Source organism: Mytilus galloprovincialis, chromosome 4 (assembly GCF_965363235.1).
Source record: "Mytilus galloprovincialis chromosome 4, xbMytGall1.hap1.1, whole genome shotgun sequence".
Taxonomy (NCBI): domain Eukaryota; kingdom Metazoa; phylum Mollusca; class Bivalvia; order Mytilida; family Mytilidae; genus Mytilus; species Mytilus galloprovincialis.
In genome coordinates this window covers 43,911,849-43,931,528 of record NC_134841.1, presented here as the reverse complement: position 1 = coordinate 43,931,528, position 19,680 = coordinate 43,911,849, and the positions used below count along the sequence as shown (strand labels likewise).

Below are 19,680 nucleotides of genomic sequence, written 5' to 3'. Positions count from 1 at the left end.
CTTTCCGATTCAAATGAAATGATTCAACGTGGCTCTGCTTATAATTAAAAAATATATAAAATATATATATATAAGTACGTCTGAGTCAGTGACAACCCTACAACAGATGTATCCATCGGATCGCCATCAATGATGGTGATACATGGCTGTGTACATAATGTATATACAACTCGTCTAAACATAATGTTTAGACGAGTTGTATATATATATATATATATATATATATATATATATATATATATATATATATATACATTTTTCGTTAAATAAAATATACATGAATATCTTTACTGAAAAAAAATATTCCCATGAAAAAAAACCTGAATGAATCAATGCTTACACATTAGAAATCACATTAGAAAAACGTTACGTAAAAAACAAGAAAATAAGACGGCTTTTTGCTATATTTCCGACGTTACGTTATTATCACCAGTATTTTGCGCGACGTCATTGTAGACGTTCAAGGTAAAATAGTACTATAAAATACTGACACAAAGCACATTTGCAACGATTCAAATTCAAAACACTTTATTAATGGTGTACAAATGTCACATAGACACCTTTCACACACAGTTAATATATATATATAAGATGCTGAACGATTAGTAGAGAAGATATTTTTTTAATTTCCACACAAAGGTCATTTAAATATCTTCTTTTCTACACAAACATGCATAGTATGTGAGCCAAGGCTCCGTGTTGAAGGCCGTACATTGACCTATAATGGTTTACTTTTATAATTGTTATTTTGATGGAGAGATGTCTCATTGGCACTCACATCACATCTTCCTATATCTATATAGTATTACAGTTTCATAAGTGTACTAAGAGGTTGTAACAGCAATGTAGCAATTTCTGAGAAACGTATCAGATTTCAAATGCCTAAAGATGGCCCGAAACTACAATTTCGGTATATTTTTGTGTATTGTATAGACTCTTCGATTTTAAAATTTAAATATGGTTTGATCAATTTAGTATTTTGAGTTTGCAAGGGAGAGACATCCAAATGAAATTGGTACTATATACAAATGTTTCACCCCTTGAACTATGCATAATGGACCTTTGTTTAGAATAGCATTCTGCAAATATGCTAGTGGTAACCAAATTCGTACAATTGAGAAAGAAGTAACATACAAAAATACCGAAATTCAAGGAAAATTTAAATCAGAAAGTCCATTTTCAAATGGCAAAATCAAAACATCAAACACATCAAACAAATGGATAACAACTGTTATATACCGCTTTTGGATGAAGGAGAAGAGACGGACATTAATTGGACAAATGAATCAAATCGAAGAACATCATTAATCTCTACAGAAACTCACAAAATCAACTCCAGATTAAACTGGTAAATGTAATTACAAAAACAAATCGCTCAACAATAAGTGGTTTAGTGTTCTTTAAAACTTTTTTAAAACGATAGGTCATCTTTTGTCGAAATAATACTTACAAACCACATTTAGTTGGTTCCAACTTCCCAGGCATAGTTGTCCAAAGACTTAATTGGCTATTGATTAGAGATCCTTTTTGGTCATACATCCCTTATCTGTTTTGGTTCTTATAGTATTGAACTAGAGTATTGTGAAAATGATTGCGAATTTCGGATCTCGTTTTATACATATTTTAATATGAGCGTAACTGATGAGTCTTATGTAGACGAAACGCGCGTATGGCGTACTAAATCAAAATCCTGGTACCTTTAATAACTATCCATATTACTGTAAGAATTTCAAAATTATATATACGTCACAATAATACGTCACTGTATGTGGTGTCCTGTGCTTTCGTTAAAGGAAGATATTTGTTGTTATTCTGCAGTTTACATGTTGTCATGTTCTATTATATTATTCATTTATGCGTTTCTCTGTGCCTACAGTTCTTTCGTTTGTTTGGACTGTACTCATGTCACTTAGTGGTGTTTTTTTAGTGAAATTTTTTTTTTAACACTGCGGGAGGTTTGGCTGGGAATAACACTAAGTTCAACCCAACATTTTTCTTGAAATGTTCTGGAATATAGCAGGTTTTCTTTGGAATAAAGGGACCTTTTTTCTAGTTTTTGATATGTTTTATTTCGTCGGAAAGATAGATTCTGGGCAATATATGCTTTCAGCAACCGTTTTGCATTACATGATCAATTATGAAAAAAGAAGACGTGGAATGATTGACAACTCCGACTTAGACCAATTGACATAGAAATTAGCAACCATTGGTCATCGTACGGACTCGACCAATGAGCAAAACCAATACCGCAAAGAAAGCAATTAACATGAACATATAAAACGATTCAAATGAGAAAACCCGTTAAGGATGGTCATAAAAATCACAGAAAATGTTATTTGATGGCACATGATATTGATGACCTATAGTGAGTAATGCTAAGAAAGCATTTCCTCAGACAACACTATTTGCCAACGAAGGAATCCCGATTGTTTCTTATTGAATAACATGTGGAATGTCAGAATCACGTGAACTATTGTCTCGAACAGATCTGTTTCTTTTCTTTCCTCCAGCTTTCTGGCAAATATTTATGCAGTCTATAGAAGCTATTATAGCTACAACAGCAGTTAAGACAATCACACCAACCCATCCAACAACTATCGCTGATGTTCTGTCATCTGGAGCACTTACTAGCTTTCTTTGAAACGACGAAGTTGTTGTCTTGTCAACTTTGTATATGTAATCTTTTGGATTCATTTGCGTGGTATCTGTTTGTCCGTTATTTTGACTACTGTCGTTACCTTGAAATATGAAAAAAAACTATTCTTCCTTGTACATGCATATTACTGAAAAAATACTCTTGTGATTGTGTCATTATTAAAAAGAACTCAACAGCTTGTCCTAAGGGATACGGTAGTAAGTTTTGTCAACGTTGTGATCGGCATACACATGTTGCGTTGCGTTCGACTAAAATTGATAATAAACAAAGATAGTTGTCGCATAATGCAATCATACATTTTTGTACCACATTTCCACATTCAAATACAGAAAATGTTCACATTTATAAATTGTTTCAGTGGACATTTTGTTTCATTGTCATCCCTAATCGAGTTAACAAAACTCACTGCAAATATGTATATATGTGAGAAAAGTATTTTTGTATAACGTTCTGTTTATGAACAAAATGTAATCTTTTTTTTATATTATTCGTAGTAAAAGTCAATTATAAAGCTTAAAAGCCAGTCTTTAAAAGAGTCAGGCAATTTGGAAGAATTTCAAAACATGGTCGAGAAAAAACCATGCCGACCTTACCATTTCATTTTACAGTTACTCGCATCTTGAGTAAAAAAAAAATATGATAATTATGATCTCGGTTTTTGTTCTAGATCACAGAGTTCCGATTTTTAACGAGTAAGGTCACAAGTTAACTGTCTACAGAAAGACATGCCACACTGCACGAGCAAATTATTTAGACTCCAATTTAGAGCCAATCAATTTTTTCACTTGCTCCTTAATACTGAGGAGAAGAAGCAAATGTGCTTCCACGAAAGAAGATATCGCTACCATGGTGGTATCTAGACAGTATGATATATAATACATGGGTTTCGTATCTTCAAATAAAACATATGATAAATACATTTACCATACATTTAGTAGTAAATACAGTAGTTCTGAATATTTGATAAACATGATAAAAAGCCTGCTAATTTTGATGCGCACCCTTTATCATACCCTTTATCACACCCCTACCCTGTATCGCACCCTTGATCACACCTACACTCCTTTTTTTTTTTTTTAACTTTTTTCTTTTTTTTTTTTTACATAAACTCCGTTTTAATTTATGGAAGCTTCTTTTGAAATTTTCTTCTTCGAAAAGGGTCCTACATGAACGGTCATTCGGGCGTAACGCAATTTATTAAATGACGTCATTGTTTGGAATGTGACGTCACAAAAGTCGAGTTTTCATATTTCTGACACACGAAATGCAACTATAACAAAGAACTCAATGAAATACCATATAAAACACACTAAAAAAATACAATAAACAAAATATTTTTAAAACAACAGCACGCAAATTGTAAAGTAACCCAGGTGCTTCGGATGAGTAAATGAGCAGTTCTTTTAAAGCTTTTAAAACAAGACAAAAGTAGAACTGAAGGTAACCCAGGTGCTAGGAATCAGAAAGCAATTCATATATACTCTCCTGTTGAAATATATGATAAAGCGTATAAAACATGGCAAAATCCGTATCAGATGCCGTATCACCCTCGACCAATATCATCCCTCGGGCCTAAAGGCCCTCTGGCTGATATTGGTATCTCGGGATGATACGGCATATGATACGGATTTTGCTATGTATTATTCTGTATATACCCTTTAATATCAATTGCTTCGTTTTCAAACATCAATATAGAGTACAAAAATGTAATTAAATTAGTGGAATATTCCAAAATAACATTAATACCTGTTGTTGAAGTACCCGTGTTTATGCATTGTGGGACAGCACCACTCCAAGCTCCTGTTACTAAGCAAAACATCGGAATGGACCCATTCAAGGTAAATCCGTCGTTACATAAAACTGCCAAAAATCCATCAACACTATTGTTGGAAGCAAACACATTTCCATTCGGTACTATGAAATTTGGACATGTGACAGCTGAAAAAAATATCAATTACCGGTATATATTCGTTATAAAATGATTGAATAATTGTTGGTGTTTTAATGCCACTTTTAAGAACAAATTTGGGGCTATTTTGTGACCACCAGTTTTTATTCGTGCATGAAGCCTGATGCCCGGAGAAAACCACCGATCTTCGATAGGAAAACTGACGATCCTAGTCAATTAAGATTAGAGTCGAGTGCATCCACAAGGGCGGTGTTCGAACTTACGTTCTCAGTGTTGACTGGCTAGTGATTACAGGAGTATAACTGTCTAGACCACATGGCTACCGATGACCCTTAATATTGATATCAAATGTGAAGTAATTGTTATACACTAGTACCTCTACATGTTGGTGGCTCACCACTCCAGGTTCTGTCTGCCTGACAAGTTCGGCTTTCTACTCCGATCAAGGTGAAGGCTCTGTTACATTGGTAAGTTATGATATCTCCATAAAAGTACTGGGTGCTGGTATTCCATGAACCATAAGTTATGAAAGCAGGGGCCTGACATTCGACCACTGAAATAATAACAAACTTTATTATGCAAACTAATTTCAATGTTTTCATTTTCTTTTCTTTAAGAAAAAAATTACAATTATATGTATCAATGTATGAAGATAAAATAATACTGTACGTCAAAATAGTTCTGCATTTTTAAATAAATAAATTTGGTGTATTTACTGTTTTCTGATTGGTTAAAATTATTAGTTTTATTTTCAATGTTGTCAATTTTTATGGCGACACGCCCACTCTGACGTTATGTATTCATACGCCAACATGTGTGTACGTTGTTATTGTTAATATAAATAATATAAAAAGTTCTTTAAGCCTTATTTTTGATAGAAATTTATTTATAATGAATGGCAATAATTTATTTTGATTTTATTGAACCATAAAACTAATTGTTGACTCTTCACATTTTACATAATCCGCTTCGCGGATTATTCAATGTGAAGAGTCAAAAATTAGTTTTATGGTTCAATAAATTCAAAATAGATAATAGCCATTCATTAAATACGATTATGAGTTTTATGCCATAATTTGAACTTACTGACTGTATGATCACCCAATAGTTTTGAATACCTCAGTTTTCATTGCAATATAAAATACAGGAACAAAACCATGAAAAAATGATTGATTTGGTTTCTATTGGTATCACGATTATTTATTTATCTATAGCTGACTATGCGGTATGGGTTTACTCATTATTGAAGGCCGTACTGTGTCCTATAGTTGTTAATTTTTGGTGTCATTTTGTCTCTTGTTGATAGTTGTCACATTGACAATCATACTGCATCTATAAATATTTCTCAACATTACAACAACAACAAAAAAACATCGCAACTAATGCCTTTTGATTTGTGAATTGATTACATAGAATGCAATATTAAAGCGACTGTGTTTTTTTTATACACAATAAAATAGAATGTAATATTGAAACCCTGTTTTATCTCTTAACATTGATGAACGTCTTAAAATTTATATCATAGCAAGCCACGATGGGACATAATGCATTATGCATTTACTTGACAAATTATATGATACTATTTTTTTTACTGATAAAAAAAAACAGAAGAAAAATAAAAGAACGACAAATTGAGTAACAGGTTGTTATCTAGCATGCTGATCTTTTAATTTTTCACCATACTAATTGAACATATTTTTTTTTTATATCTTATATTTCGTTTTCGCACTAATTCTAAAACATTTTAAAGATACATACGTTGACAATCTGGAAGTTCACTTGTCCATGAACCTGTATGGTAACAGGTTACAGTCCCTGTATTCAAACCAGATTTAGAGTTTATATGGCCAACATCACATGTATACAAACTGACAGCTTCAAACAACGTAGAAGTGAAAGTGACAGATCCTTTTGTGATATTTGGAGGAACTCCGCATGAAATTCCTAAAAGATATTGATGCTGTGTTAATATTATTAAAAGAAAGAAAAGTAAATTTCTGACAAACGGAATTTTTTCTTTTAAGATTTCAATTACAAGTAACGTTTCTATATTTATTACCAAAACATGGACCGTTTTAAGAGTACTTCAATGTATAATGCATAATTGTCAAACAAAATGATTTATTTTGTTTACTTTCAAGATAAGCGCTTGTCGTAAATCTATACATTTAAAAACAACCTGTCATAATTTATTGTGGTATGTTTTTCCCGAGTTTTGGCGTATTTCCTTTTGAATTTTTGTTGTTGTTTTTTTTTTTGTTGTTGCAGTTCAGAGTTTCTATTGTTCTGTTGTTTTCCTCTAAAAGTTGATGTGTTTCCCTCTCTTTTGGTTTGTGACCTGGATTTGTTTTCGATTATTCCATTTATGACTCTTGTTGCCTCTAAATTTGGAGATATTTCAATGTGTCAGTTCTACAGTTTCCATAGAGATAGATTTTAGGAAATACACTCATATTGACTTGAGGATATATCATATATCATATAACATAAAAAGATCTTCTTAAATATCATAATTACACTTAGTCATTAATTTACCATCACAAGTTACACAAGCAACAGCATACGGGAGGTTTGGCATGCCACAAAACCAGGTTTAACCCACCATTTATTTTAATAAATTGTCCTTTACCAAGTCAGAAATATGGCCATTGTTATATTATAGTTTTTTTTTTTGTGTGATTTTTACATTTTAATGTGTTTCTATTGTGCCGTAGTTTTCCTCTTATATTTGAAGTGTTTCCCTCAGTTTTAGTTCGTAACCCGGATTTTTTTTTTCTCAATCGATTGATGAATTTCGAAGAGCAGTATACTACTGTTGCCTTTATTTACCTGAAATATCCTTTCAATGTTTTACAAAAGTCAGATGTCTTTTAGACATACAATTGAGCATGAATACCATCTGAATACTTTCGGAATTAATACTACCGTTTACAAATGAAGGATCCTTTTCTGCGTCATGCGCACTTACTTGTACAATTAAACGGTTCTCCTGACCAGCTCCCATTTTCACCGCATTGTCTTATTAAATCACCATCGCCATACGTAAAACCGGGTTTGCAGTCAAATGTTGCATTGGTATTGATAAGATTTCCATCATTTGTACGAATTACGCCATCTGGTAATGATTCTTCCGTACAACTTTCTTAAAATAGTAAAAATATTTAAAATGATAAGTTTTTTTCTAATCCGTAAATCTTTTGTTTTGAAGTTAATATAAAAATGTATCATTGAAAAAAGTTTCAATCCATGACCAGTCTATACTATCACCCCTTATGCATTATTAAAGTAAAGTTAATCACAAGCAATTATTCAGTGATGATATTATATTTGTATATGTTAATTCTATAAGATGAATTGCGTTTGAATTAAAGACTTTTATTTTAGATTAAGTATGTAAGAAAATACTCACTATCGCATACTAATGCGCTTCCACTCCATGTTCCGTCCTGCTGACAATTTCGAACATCATCTCCAGATAAATGACCGTGTCCGGTGATGCATTCATAATTTACAGAATCCAAATATACGGTACCGAAAATACTAACTATTACGGAAAATGTTCCATTATCTGGATCACCGCAGGGTACAGCTAAATATAAAATATATGAAATAGGAATTATCGAGTACAATATACAAAAAGTATATACATGCATACTTTTTTTTTCTCATTTTATAAATTTTTTTTTGATAATTTTTTGGTTTTAAAAACCTGTATGCAAGAAACAGTGCATATTATGATTATAATTCAAAAACATATTTTTAGATCATTCCTTAAGGTAGCATAAATAAAAGTCCTATTTTTCTATTTAAGTGTTCCTTTCAATATCTTTTAAGTTAATATGGTATTACTAAACAGTTTAATGTATCTAAAATCAGTATAGCGTATTTTTAGTTGTGAATTATTTTTCTTTTCTTGAAAAAAAATTATCAATGCTTACATTTTTTGTACATCTACTTCAATCGGTTTCAGGTGGATAGTTGTCCCATAGGCAATCATACGTCATCTTCTGTTTGTATATTCATTGTACACGACACGTTATATTCAAGTAACTATCACCAGATATGTCAAAATAAGAAACGTCATGGCAAATTAAAGTTGACCATAAATGAATTGTTTTTCTTTTGGTCCTTGCTGGTCATAAAGCTCTTCAACTGTTTCCCTTTTTTTCATTCTTATCTTTCAAATATTCGAATATGCGCGTTCCTGATGTAGTGAAATCGCGCTTCGGACACTTGAAATTTATAAAGTGGTGTTTCCATTTCTTTTTAACATATGAAAAACATCTATGACATTCCGTAATTTGATTAACACATGTCGTCAACACTAAATCTCTAAAAAAGGAGATATGATATTTTATACAATGAGACAACTATCCAATAGAAATCGAGTGAAGTAGATATAAGAATTTATATTATGAGGTTTTTCCATCAGCAATCCTGTTGAAAATAAAATTCTAGAAGCCCATCGGACATATCATATTAATAAGGTGTTATTTCATTTAACGCACTGCACTCAATCACCGAGGGTATCACAACTTAGCAGTCAGTACTTCGGTACTGATATTATTTATCACAGACTTAATTATGTTAAAAAATCATAAATGTTTAATAAACTTAACATTCTAATATCAGGTTTGATAGTTCCTGGTAAAAATCGCTTCGACGCATGAAATGTATAAAGTGTAGCTTTCATATTTTCAGGAATGTTTACAATGATGTCAGTGCATAATCAGAACTACATAAATTTAAAATATAGAACTGAAAAGCGGCGAAACGTTGTAATTTATATAATGACATTGTCATAGTTGTCATCGTTACATCAACATCAACATCAAAAGGTAATGTACTTTATTGTGGAAGCTGTGGTCTACTGGTTCAAAATATTTTTGATTTCGACAAGTTGCTTTGCAACCGCTGAGGAACGTTGATTGTAACACTTCAATGGAAATTGAATCACGAATACAATGAAGAACTGTTTGAAATCAGGTACTCTGAAAGAGTTGCACTAGAACCAGATACAAGAATGTACTTACGGTCACAAAGATATGGTTCTCCACTCCATGTTTTGTCTTCTTGGCATTGTCTAACGAATTCACCAGATACATTATAATATCCTGTTTTGCAAGAGAACGTAACTTCTTCTTGGTGATTATATCGGGTTTTTAATGGTGCTAAATTAGAATTCCTATGATCGTTCGGTTTGGGGCATGTTACACCTGTAATTGAAATAAACAGCATTGAATATGGTTTTTCAAATTATTTGGTCTCATGTACATATTATTTTTCTTCTCGAAATCAAAATACCAGATACAAATTCTCACTAGGGGTCAGTAAATAGTTATCAAAGGTGGCAGGAATATAATTTAGTTCGCCAGACGCGCGTTTCGTCTTCATAAGCATCATCAGTAACGCTCATAAAGCCAAACTAGTACAAAGTTGAAGAGCATTGAGGATCCAAAATTCCAAAAAATCTATGCCTGGGATATGAAAATCCGCAGTTTTTCAAAAAATTCAAAGTTTTGTAAACAGGAAATTTATAAAAATGACCACATTATTGATATTCTTGTCAACACCGTTGTGTTGACTACAGGGCTGGTGATACCCTCGCATGTTTACTACTTATGTGTCGTCGACAAACATACGTTAAGAAGATCTCATTCAGAACCATTCGTTCCTGTCAAATGATCTCTACTTGGAACAGTTTACACGATATTACACTAAATTAGTGCACCCCTATAATGTATTTGCCTCGGCGGCAATATTTGTTGGCAGTCTGGACAAAAGTTGTTTTAACTAGATGACACAAGGATAACTTTGGCCATGTGTGGTTATATTAGGACTAGTAGTTTTAGAGTAATATATGTTTGTAAAAGTAACCGAACGTCAACGACGGGGAGTGATCAATAAGAGATAACTCATACTGACCCTTTGTGCTATACGAGCGGACAAAAAGTGAAATATGACTACAATGCAAGTTGACAAACGCCTATTGTTGTTTGCCAGACATAAGCATGTTCAGTTCGAGAATGAATAAGGTAATTTATATGTTCGTTCATAGGCTCCTTATAATTAGTCATTCTAGATAAAAACCGCCAAATTTGACCTGCCAAAAGAAAAGAGTATATATTGAATTAACTTTCACCAGGAAAGCTGAAACCTTAACTTTAAAAAAAAGGTAACTATAAAGTAGATACGCTAGCATTCGTTTTGACCAAACAGAACATTACAGGAAAAGTCTACGTTATCTATGTACTTCTGGGAGTGGCTATACTGAATCATGCTGCTCGCCTTGATGACACACTATAGCGTTCTGAAATAAAGATATAAATATATTTACCACTATCACAGAACTGTCCTTCCTTTCCACTTCCTGTACAGTTGCATTCTGGTCCTCTGTCTGATGCACCTGCACACGAAAATCCTCCACATGCCGGTTCTACAAAGAAATAACCACATACTTGGATGCCATTAACATAGAGACAATAACAGTGCATTGATTTGACATATTAACGATATAAAGATTATCGATAGAAACGGGGAAATGCGAGGCTCTGACAAGCTTTTTCCCCGTTTCGGGCCGAATCCTTATATCGGTGATACATGTATGTCACGTCAATGCACTATTTTTGTCTTTATACTGCAATCTAAAAAAAAAACCATTTTCAATTGTTGTTTAATGTGTGAATGTTATTATTTGATTTAGATATTGGGAAACTTCCCTCTTTTTTTAAAAAGGCCTTATATCATGCAGGCGGAGAAATATACAACACAATGAAATGTACATTACCTGTTGAAACCCGCAATCTTTGGTGAACGAATTTATTTGAGAATGAACTAAAATATCAACATTAAGAATAAAACATAATGATTTATAGTTTGCAAACCCAACATTTTAATAAGTGAAATATGTTTTTTTCCTCTAAAAATTGCAAAAGAAATAAGTTTGAGTCGTTGTATACCTTGGAAACAAGAACAAGTTGCTTAGGTCGTATGATTAATTAATTATAATTTCGGCAATTTCTATTTAAATATTCATGAGGAAAAGTGATATCAGGTCAGAGACTGTATATGACATAGAAATATACAGTCAACGCATTTTGAATGTTCAAATAGAACGAGTGCAGTATTAATAAACTCATCATAGATACCAGGACTAAATTTTGTATATACGCCAGACGCGCATTCCGTCTACAAAAGACTCATCAGTGACGCTCGAATCCAAAAAAGTTAATATATGTATCACTGTACATATCAACACTATAAAACTATTACAGGGAATATAAAAAGTATCTTATTGCATCCTTTTTAAATGCATTTTACCATTATATTCAATTTTAGACATAGTGGCTATGTTTCTTTACAAGGAAATTAAATACAGAACTTATCCTAGATAATCTGAAGCTAATTTAGGCCACGTTTGGCTAAAACTGATTCAGCAGTTCCAGCCCAGTAGCCAGTACTTCGGTACTGGCATGAAAATACGGATTTTTTTGTGTTATTAAAATTTGCTGTTACAAAATGATAAGAAATTATTATAAATTAAGGAATGTATCTCCCTCGTGCAAAGCTCTGATTTCTTTCACGGATTTGGCTATACTTTTTGGACCTTTTGGATTATAATAGCTCTTCATCTTTTATATAAGCTTTGGATTTCAAATATTTTGGCCACGAGCATCACTGAAGAGACATGTATTGTCGAAATGCGCATCTGGTGCAAGAAAATTAGTACCGTTAATTTTATTTACTACCACTGGGTCGATGCCTCTGCTGGTGGACTATTAGTCCCCGAGGGTATCACCAGCCCAGTAGCCAGTACTTCGGTACTGGCATGAAAATACGGATTTTTTTGTGTTATTAAAATTTGCTGTTACAAAATGATAAGAAATTATTATAAATTAAGGAATGTATCTCCCTCGTGCAAAGCTCTGATTTCTTTCACGGATTTGGCTATACTTTTTGGACCTTTTGGATTATAATAGCTCTTCATCTTTTATATAAGCTTTGGATTTCAAATATTTTGGCCACGAGCATCACTGAAGAGACATGTATTGTCGAAATGCGCATCTGGTGCAAGAAAATTAGTACCGTTAATTTTATTTTCAAAAGAGAAGATTTTTAAAGTGAGTAAACTAGATAAAAAACTTATGAATTATTTTCTTTATAGGGCAATAACAGTCATCAAAGGTACCAGGATTATAATTTACTACGCAAGACGCGCTTTTCGTCTACATAAGACTCATCAATGACGCTCATATCAAATTTGTTAAAAAGCCAAAAAAGTTGAAGAGCATTGAGGATTCAAAATTCCAAAAAGATGTGCCAAAACGTCTTAGGTAACTTTTTAAAGTGTCATACATGTACATATGTTTTAGTTTATTTGTAGACCTTACTTTTCTAAATATTTTTGCTGTGTACAGTGTATCTTTCTTTATCTATAATAATGATCAAGATAATAACTGAAAACTGCAAAAATTCCTTAAAATTATTAATTCAGGGGAATTACTGTACTCGTCTTTCACAATCATAACTTTAATGAATATGATTAATTTCAAAGTAAAAGACAGCTTTGTAATCCATGAATTAGTCTCCGAAGAAAAAATTCAACACGACCGCTAGTGATGGTATGCTCTTATCTCTTAGTTTAAACAACCTGGAGAAAAAAATGTCTCAAAGCGGGATTAAGAAAGGAAACTTAATAATACAAAAAAGTAATTAAGAGGTGAAGAAACATTTATCGCTCAGATGGTAGCACCATTTTAAATAAAAAGAAAGTATGATGTTTACAGTCTCATAGACCTTGTAGGTGACAATATAAAAATCGAAAACAGTGACATTAGTTCTAAACAAAATCAAAATCATGCAACTACACAATATCCATGCCAAAGCTATGTTCGATATACATTTAGTAAGTAAGTAATACAAATCATCCTTATCATAATTAATTTGAATATTTAAATGACGCAAAGAAAAGGAAAAAAAACTTATGTATTTAGAAATCTCGTAGTGAGTAAAATAACTATTTTGCCATCTTGTTCTATGGTCTAAATGGATGTTTATCGCGCTGTCTACATTGTGTGATACCACGTCTCCTTATGTTTATATTACACTATATCACAAAACCAAACCAAACCAAACAAGAGATATTTTACAAAATAGAGTCAAACTTACTCTATCTCGACCGAGAGATAATTCCTCACTAAAATAACATGTGTCATACCTATTGTGTTAAGCACATTGAAAGTCAACTCCAATGCAACTTCACTTTTACTCAGACAGTGTGGTTTCCTGTTGGAACCCCATAAACCGCCCATCAACAATACACATCCTGATGGTGTGGGTGCAGTGTCTTCGGGTGTCCAGTAGTAAATCTTGTCATCAGTATAACCATAAACAAATGATCCATACTTTGTATTAGTAAAGGATGTTGTTCCGTCTGTCATAGATGAACCGGCTGGATAGAACTGGAAGCCCTGATTATCACCACTTTCGGCTTTCACCTTAATATCGATGAAATAATCTTTAACATGTCTGCGGTGTTATTAAAACATTTTGTTGCTTAATAATTACTTGTTCTAATCTTGTGTATTTGAAACATGACGGCTTTTCTGTGGTAAGAGAGATAAATAAAACCTGGTGTTATCCAGTTCGTGATATAGAAAGCAGTATAAATTTTATAGTATCTGGTTTGTTGACACAGATGGTCAACTTCAAACAAAATCTATGACTTTAATATGAACAAACCGAGTTGCAAAAATGAAAGTAGCTTGAATAAAATAATACACGAACAAAATCGTAAGTTCAGTTTATGTATCATGTATATGAAAAATTAAAAATGTAGTGGAAATGTTTATCTACTTACCGCAAATAGAAGCAAACTGTTATTATCATGAAAAGAGTACCCAGGTACAACAGATATAAAGCTGGAATTTGTAATGTATGATGTCTGTTTCAGTACGATTGGATTGGTGGGAATAAAATTGGTGTTTAGAAAATTCCATACAAATGCCCTTACTATAACTGTCTCGCTGTATCCGAAATCGCCAGTTTCCCCCCATCCATTCATAGCATTAAAAGGAACACCTGCGTTTTTAAATATGCAGAATAACATTTATATAATTATATAATGACAGTGTTATTCTAATCGTTATAAAGACAATACAATATAGTGAAGCGTTTTAATTGTAGTATTATTGAAATAGTAGTATTTATTGTTAAAGGTCGTACGATGACCTAGTTAACTTCAACTTCATTTGGTCTCTGGTGGAAAAGTGTTTTATTGATAATCATATTACATCTTGGTACTTCTATAATAAAAATGACGAAACAAATTACAGCTACCTTTCAATTGCTGAAGTAATAAAGTAATCGTACACGGAAATAAATTATTTTTAATTTATACTGTCTCTTTATTGGTAATATTGAAAAGAGACAAATATATATATGTTGTGTACAAGATGTAAGTTTGAACAATGTGTACAGAGTTTTGTACATATATATATATATACTTAACAACCAAAATAAAAACATTCAATAATTTCTTTGGATTTTAAATTCAATTGAATGTATTGTTTTAAAAACTTATCGAAATACGTATAGATTTTAACAGAATGTTTCTGAAAATATAATATGGTTGTTATTTTTATGTCATTTTGTGATAATCCTTCGTATTCGTGGTTTGTTTTAATAATTCATTCTTATCAAACTTTTTGTAATTATTCTACCGTAGTTGTTAAAGGAATTTCATGACTTCTTGCTGAAAATAAAAAAAAAGTTTGATTTGACTTAACAATGATGTATCTTACCATTAGCCCCTGACACTCCTGATCCTTTTTCTGGGACCCATAATCTAAGATGAGTATCGCTATATGCAAAAACGACACCTCCAAACGGATAACTTGATGTTTCATAAAAGACACTACCTGTTGTACAAAAGAAATTCACTATATCAGACTAACAATTATCCGTACTACGTCATGGAAGAAAATCCAGTTACATGTATTATAGACTTTTCTCTATGCTTAGTTAGAAATTATCGGCAACAAATTTAAACAATTACAACATATGTTTAAGATAGGGAAAGGAGTAGACTTGTGTTCTCGTAAAACTAGTTTAGCCCCATCATAGTTTGTGTCTTTACAACGATGTGCTGTTCATTTTTGTGTGTTGGTTTGCTAACTCAGAGGAGTATGTATTTAATGATTTTGACTGTGTGTAGATATATAAGTGCCGATGTGACTTCTCTCCATCGAAGTCACTATTTATAAAAGTAAACCATTTTAGGTCAAAGTACGGTCTTCAACACGTAACCTTGGCTCACACCGAACAGCAATCTATAAAAGGACCCACACATGACTAGTGTAAAACCATTGGTACTATTGTTCTAAGAGCTATCATCTCACTGAAACCTTGAACTAGTTTCTTCTTAAAAAAAACTTTAATGATCAATAGGATTGCAAGCAATGGAATACATTGATTTTCGCAGGTTTATTATAATTGCAAGGAAATATTCATGAAAACACGATTTTTATCAATTTTTTCTTTTATTTACCTATTGATTGTGGAAGCTCGTGTCATGATGAATGATACATTTCATTTTGAAATTAGATAAAGGTTAATTGCAGAATGACGCGAGCTTGCCTATCAAAATAACGTATTATGATGATTGTTAGCAAAGGTATCAGGATTTTAATTTAATACGCCAGACGCGCGTTTCGTCTACATAATGCGGGGTTCACACATTGCCGATTATTGTTCCCGTTTGGGATCAGACAGCGATACGACACAAAAAGTGAAAAAGTCGGATAACTATCCTCAATTATCTGGAATGTCCTATCATTGTCTGAACGCAGTAGTTTAAGTTCGTAAAAGATTCCTACGAGTCGGGAAGGGTCCGAATAGTTCGGCAAAGCACCCCGACAGTTAGGTGCGTCCCGTAACATTCAGTGAAACTCAGCCGATTTTGTCTAGTCGGAATACAATTGCGCTTATTACATGACAGATTCTGCTGTATCTGATCAAAATCCTAACAATGTTCTGTGTATTCTGGACGGGGTCCTGTGGAACGGGAATGAACTGGAGAAGTTTTTCATTGCTATTTTTCTGCCGATTGAGTCCAGATTGCATCCGGATCTTGTCGATTGCGAACCGTTTTTACCGAAACCGTTCCAGAGACATCCCGTTATTAATACGAAATTCGTCAATGATACCCACCTCAGAGTCCCGACAATTACAGAATACAATACGAATGAGACCAGACATAGCCGTTTGCAATGCAATAGAGCGGACCGTGATAGGATTACGTTTCGACAGTACCTGATCATCCCGAGTATGCCGACATTTTTCGAACGGATAACTTCCGTCAGAGTCGGTTTACTGTCTGGTCACTGTTTGATCTATTTCGGATTACATTCGGTTCAATCGGGACACAGTCGTGACAGACTCGGTCGAATTTTACCAGGCGAAAGATACAAATTGGATTAGAAGCGGATTGATCGGAATGAGTTCGCTTGGAAACGGTTGAATATCGACGCTTCCTGACCAATACATGTATATGATTGTTGTCGTGATTAAATTATATGTTTTACAAATTTTAATTCAAGTTTGAATTTCCATCCACGATTCACAGGCCTAGGATCGTGATCAGACTTTTGACAACTTTTAATCGGGGAGATCCTGTCAAGGACGACAGTAAAATCAAGAATGTGTGACCCCAGATTAAGACTCACCAGTGACGTTTAGATTAAAATATATATAAACTCAATGAACCATACATGTAAGGCAATTATATAATCTATATCATTCCAACAAATATTGATACATAATGATTACCTTGAGCCTCATAAACCCAGCCTTGTTCAATGTGTACTCTTACAATAACCCACGACGGTTTATGTCCATGTGGTACATCTTTAATATCACCTATAATATAAAATAAGAATATAGAGCATAACGTTGACGACTGCTCATGGGCATAGATTGGTGCTTATTAACTTGATTTGGAACCAACTGTAATTTGTATTAAATCCGAGCTCCTTTGTTCTAACAGGGATGATCTTAGCCGGACCACCCCTACCAGATCACCCAGCTTCAGTTTCTTTGTTTTGTATGCTTTCCTTTGTTCTGTTACATTTTACATCAACCATCAGTAATTTAACATACTTATAGAAAGCAAGATATTCAGTGGGGTTTTAACCCTTTTCGTAAATAAGTAAGTTGTCAGACTGATTGTTCAATTTGATTTTACACTTTTTCAAAAGTGGAACGAGTCGGTAACCAAGAGTGGGCGATTTTTTTATAAAGTGGCGATCTTGTGTGGGCCGATTGGCCAGTGGGGCAAGTTGACATCATTTTGTATCTAAACATTGTGTTCGGGGTTCACAAAGGGTATACATTATGTAGTAATATATATAAAATTGAGAATGGAAATGGGGAATGTGTCAAAGAGACAACAACCCGACCAAATAAAAAACAACAGCAGAGGGTCACCAACAGGTCTTCAATGTAGCGAGAAATTCCCGCACCCGGAGGCGTCCTTCAGCTGGCCCCTAAACAAATATATACTAGTCCAGTGATAATGAACGCCATACTAATTTCCAAATTGTACACAAGAAACTTAAATTAAAATAATACAAGACTAACAAAGGCCAGAGGCTCCTGACTTGGGACAGGCGCAAAAATGCGGCGGGGTTAAACATGTTTGTGAGATCTCAACCCTCCCCCTATACCTCTAACCAATGTAGAAAAGTAAACGCATAACAATACGCACATTATATTATAATGGTTGTGTGGCGTTCTTAACTAGATTTTATGAATTGTAAATGGTTTTTCGTCTAATCTAAAAATAAAGTTGGGATGTAAAATAGTTATCCCATTCGGACTTGGTGTGTCAGTGTTAGATCACACTCTAGCCTCCGGCTATCGGGGTGATCTTACACTGACACACCGAGTCCTCGTCGGATAACTATTACAGCAGCGTCAAGGACGCCAACAATTATTTTGATACTGTGACCTTCATCTTAATACAAATCCTCCGTTTAATACAGTTATTTTGAACTATAAACTTTCTTTGTGCAATCACAATATTTATTTTATTCTTGCTTCGAACATGATTTATTACTTATGCATTACTTAACCCACTTTCATAAATATCAAATTGTAAATGGCGGGCCGAAAAGAAGTTAAGAAACTTGTTTATGTAATTATTTTTAATTATTTTTAATTTCAACGAACGAGACTCAAACCCTCAAAATTGTAAAAATAGAACATTTCGCTAAAGTTATGTAACTCATAATATCTATATGATTTAAGCATTTATACGTTTTAAGTAGTTTTTTCTATTTGTGTAAGATTGTCAATACTTAGAGAAGGGTCATACTTTTGTGTAACAAACTGTCAAAACCTTCAGACCTTGTGGAATATTCATATTCATTTAAGAAAATATATGTCATGTTCATGCGCACAATGTTTTTTTTTTCTGGAATAACTTTCATCATGTATAGTAGCGATAAGAATATTAGAAATGAAATTAGAGATTTTGTCTGGAAAAACAAAACGTGTTGCCTGATATTACCGTTTAGTCTGTAGAAAAAAAGGTCTTTCAAATTGATTGAAGAAGTTAGTTTGAAACTGACGAAAATAGAACTTTATATTATCTATATGGAGATGACGACGATGGAAAAAGAATAAACATCTTGAAATTATGTTTATTCATTTCAATGTCCGATAGCACTAATATATAAATAGGTCGTAAATGTGTAAACAAAATGTAATTGTTTACTTTCTTGAAACTGGTGTGTTTTGTAGATGGTTGTCTCTTTCGCAGTCAATGCCCATCTTCCTAATTTAAAAAATTATCAACCACATGTATAAAATTTTATTAATTGAACGCATAATATTATTAAAGAATGTTTTGCCAAAGAAAAAAGTCCAGTTAAAACACTACATAATTGTCTACTGTGGAATCATTTTTTTATAGGGACGAATTTACGTTGATTGAAGAAAATTAAATTTGCGAGAACATTTAATTTCATAGTTTTCATTTAGTCACGAAATCCACGAAAATTGGTATCCAACGAATAATAATGAATCCACAGTATGTTTTTTTGAAACTGAAACA

General features: G+C 33.0%; 1 protein-coding gene across 1 annotated transcript; it reads right to left on the bottom strand.

Moving 5' to 3' along the window:
- Positions 1–235: 235 nt before the first annotated feature.
- On the bottom strand, positions 236–11,059 carry LOC143071033 (P-selectin-like). Its single transcript, XM_076245117.1, has 8 exons — positions 10,903–11,059; positions 9,599–9,781; positions 7,975–8,154; positions 7,534–7,707; positions 6,324–6,509; positions 4,942–5,118; positions 4,403–4,594; positions 236–2,738 (listed from the first exon to the last, which is right to left on the bottom strand). The coding sequence occupies exons 1-8, from the start codon at positions 11,057–11,059 to the stop codon at positions 2,434–2,436; spliced, it is 1,554 nt and encodes a 517-aa protein (XP_076101232.1). The 3' UTR covers positions 236–2,433.
- Between the last annotated feature and the right edge of the window lie 8,621 nt (positions 11,060–19,680).

Bases quoted from the DNA above. Each gene is read 5' to 3' on its own strand.
- LOC143071033 (XM_076245117.1), bottom strand. From the start codon at position 11,059: ATGCACTGTTATTGTCTCTATGTTAATGGCATCCAAGTATGTGGTTAT. The intron at 7,708-7,974 runs GTGAGTATTTTC...TACTATTTTAAG, and splicing joins AAGCGCATTAGTATGCGATA to AAAGTTGTACGGAAGAATCA. The intron at 4,595-4,941 runs GTACTAGTGTAT...TATTTTTTTCAG, and splicing joins TGAGCCACCAACATGTAGAG to CTGTCACATGTCCAAATTTC.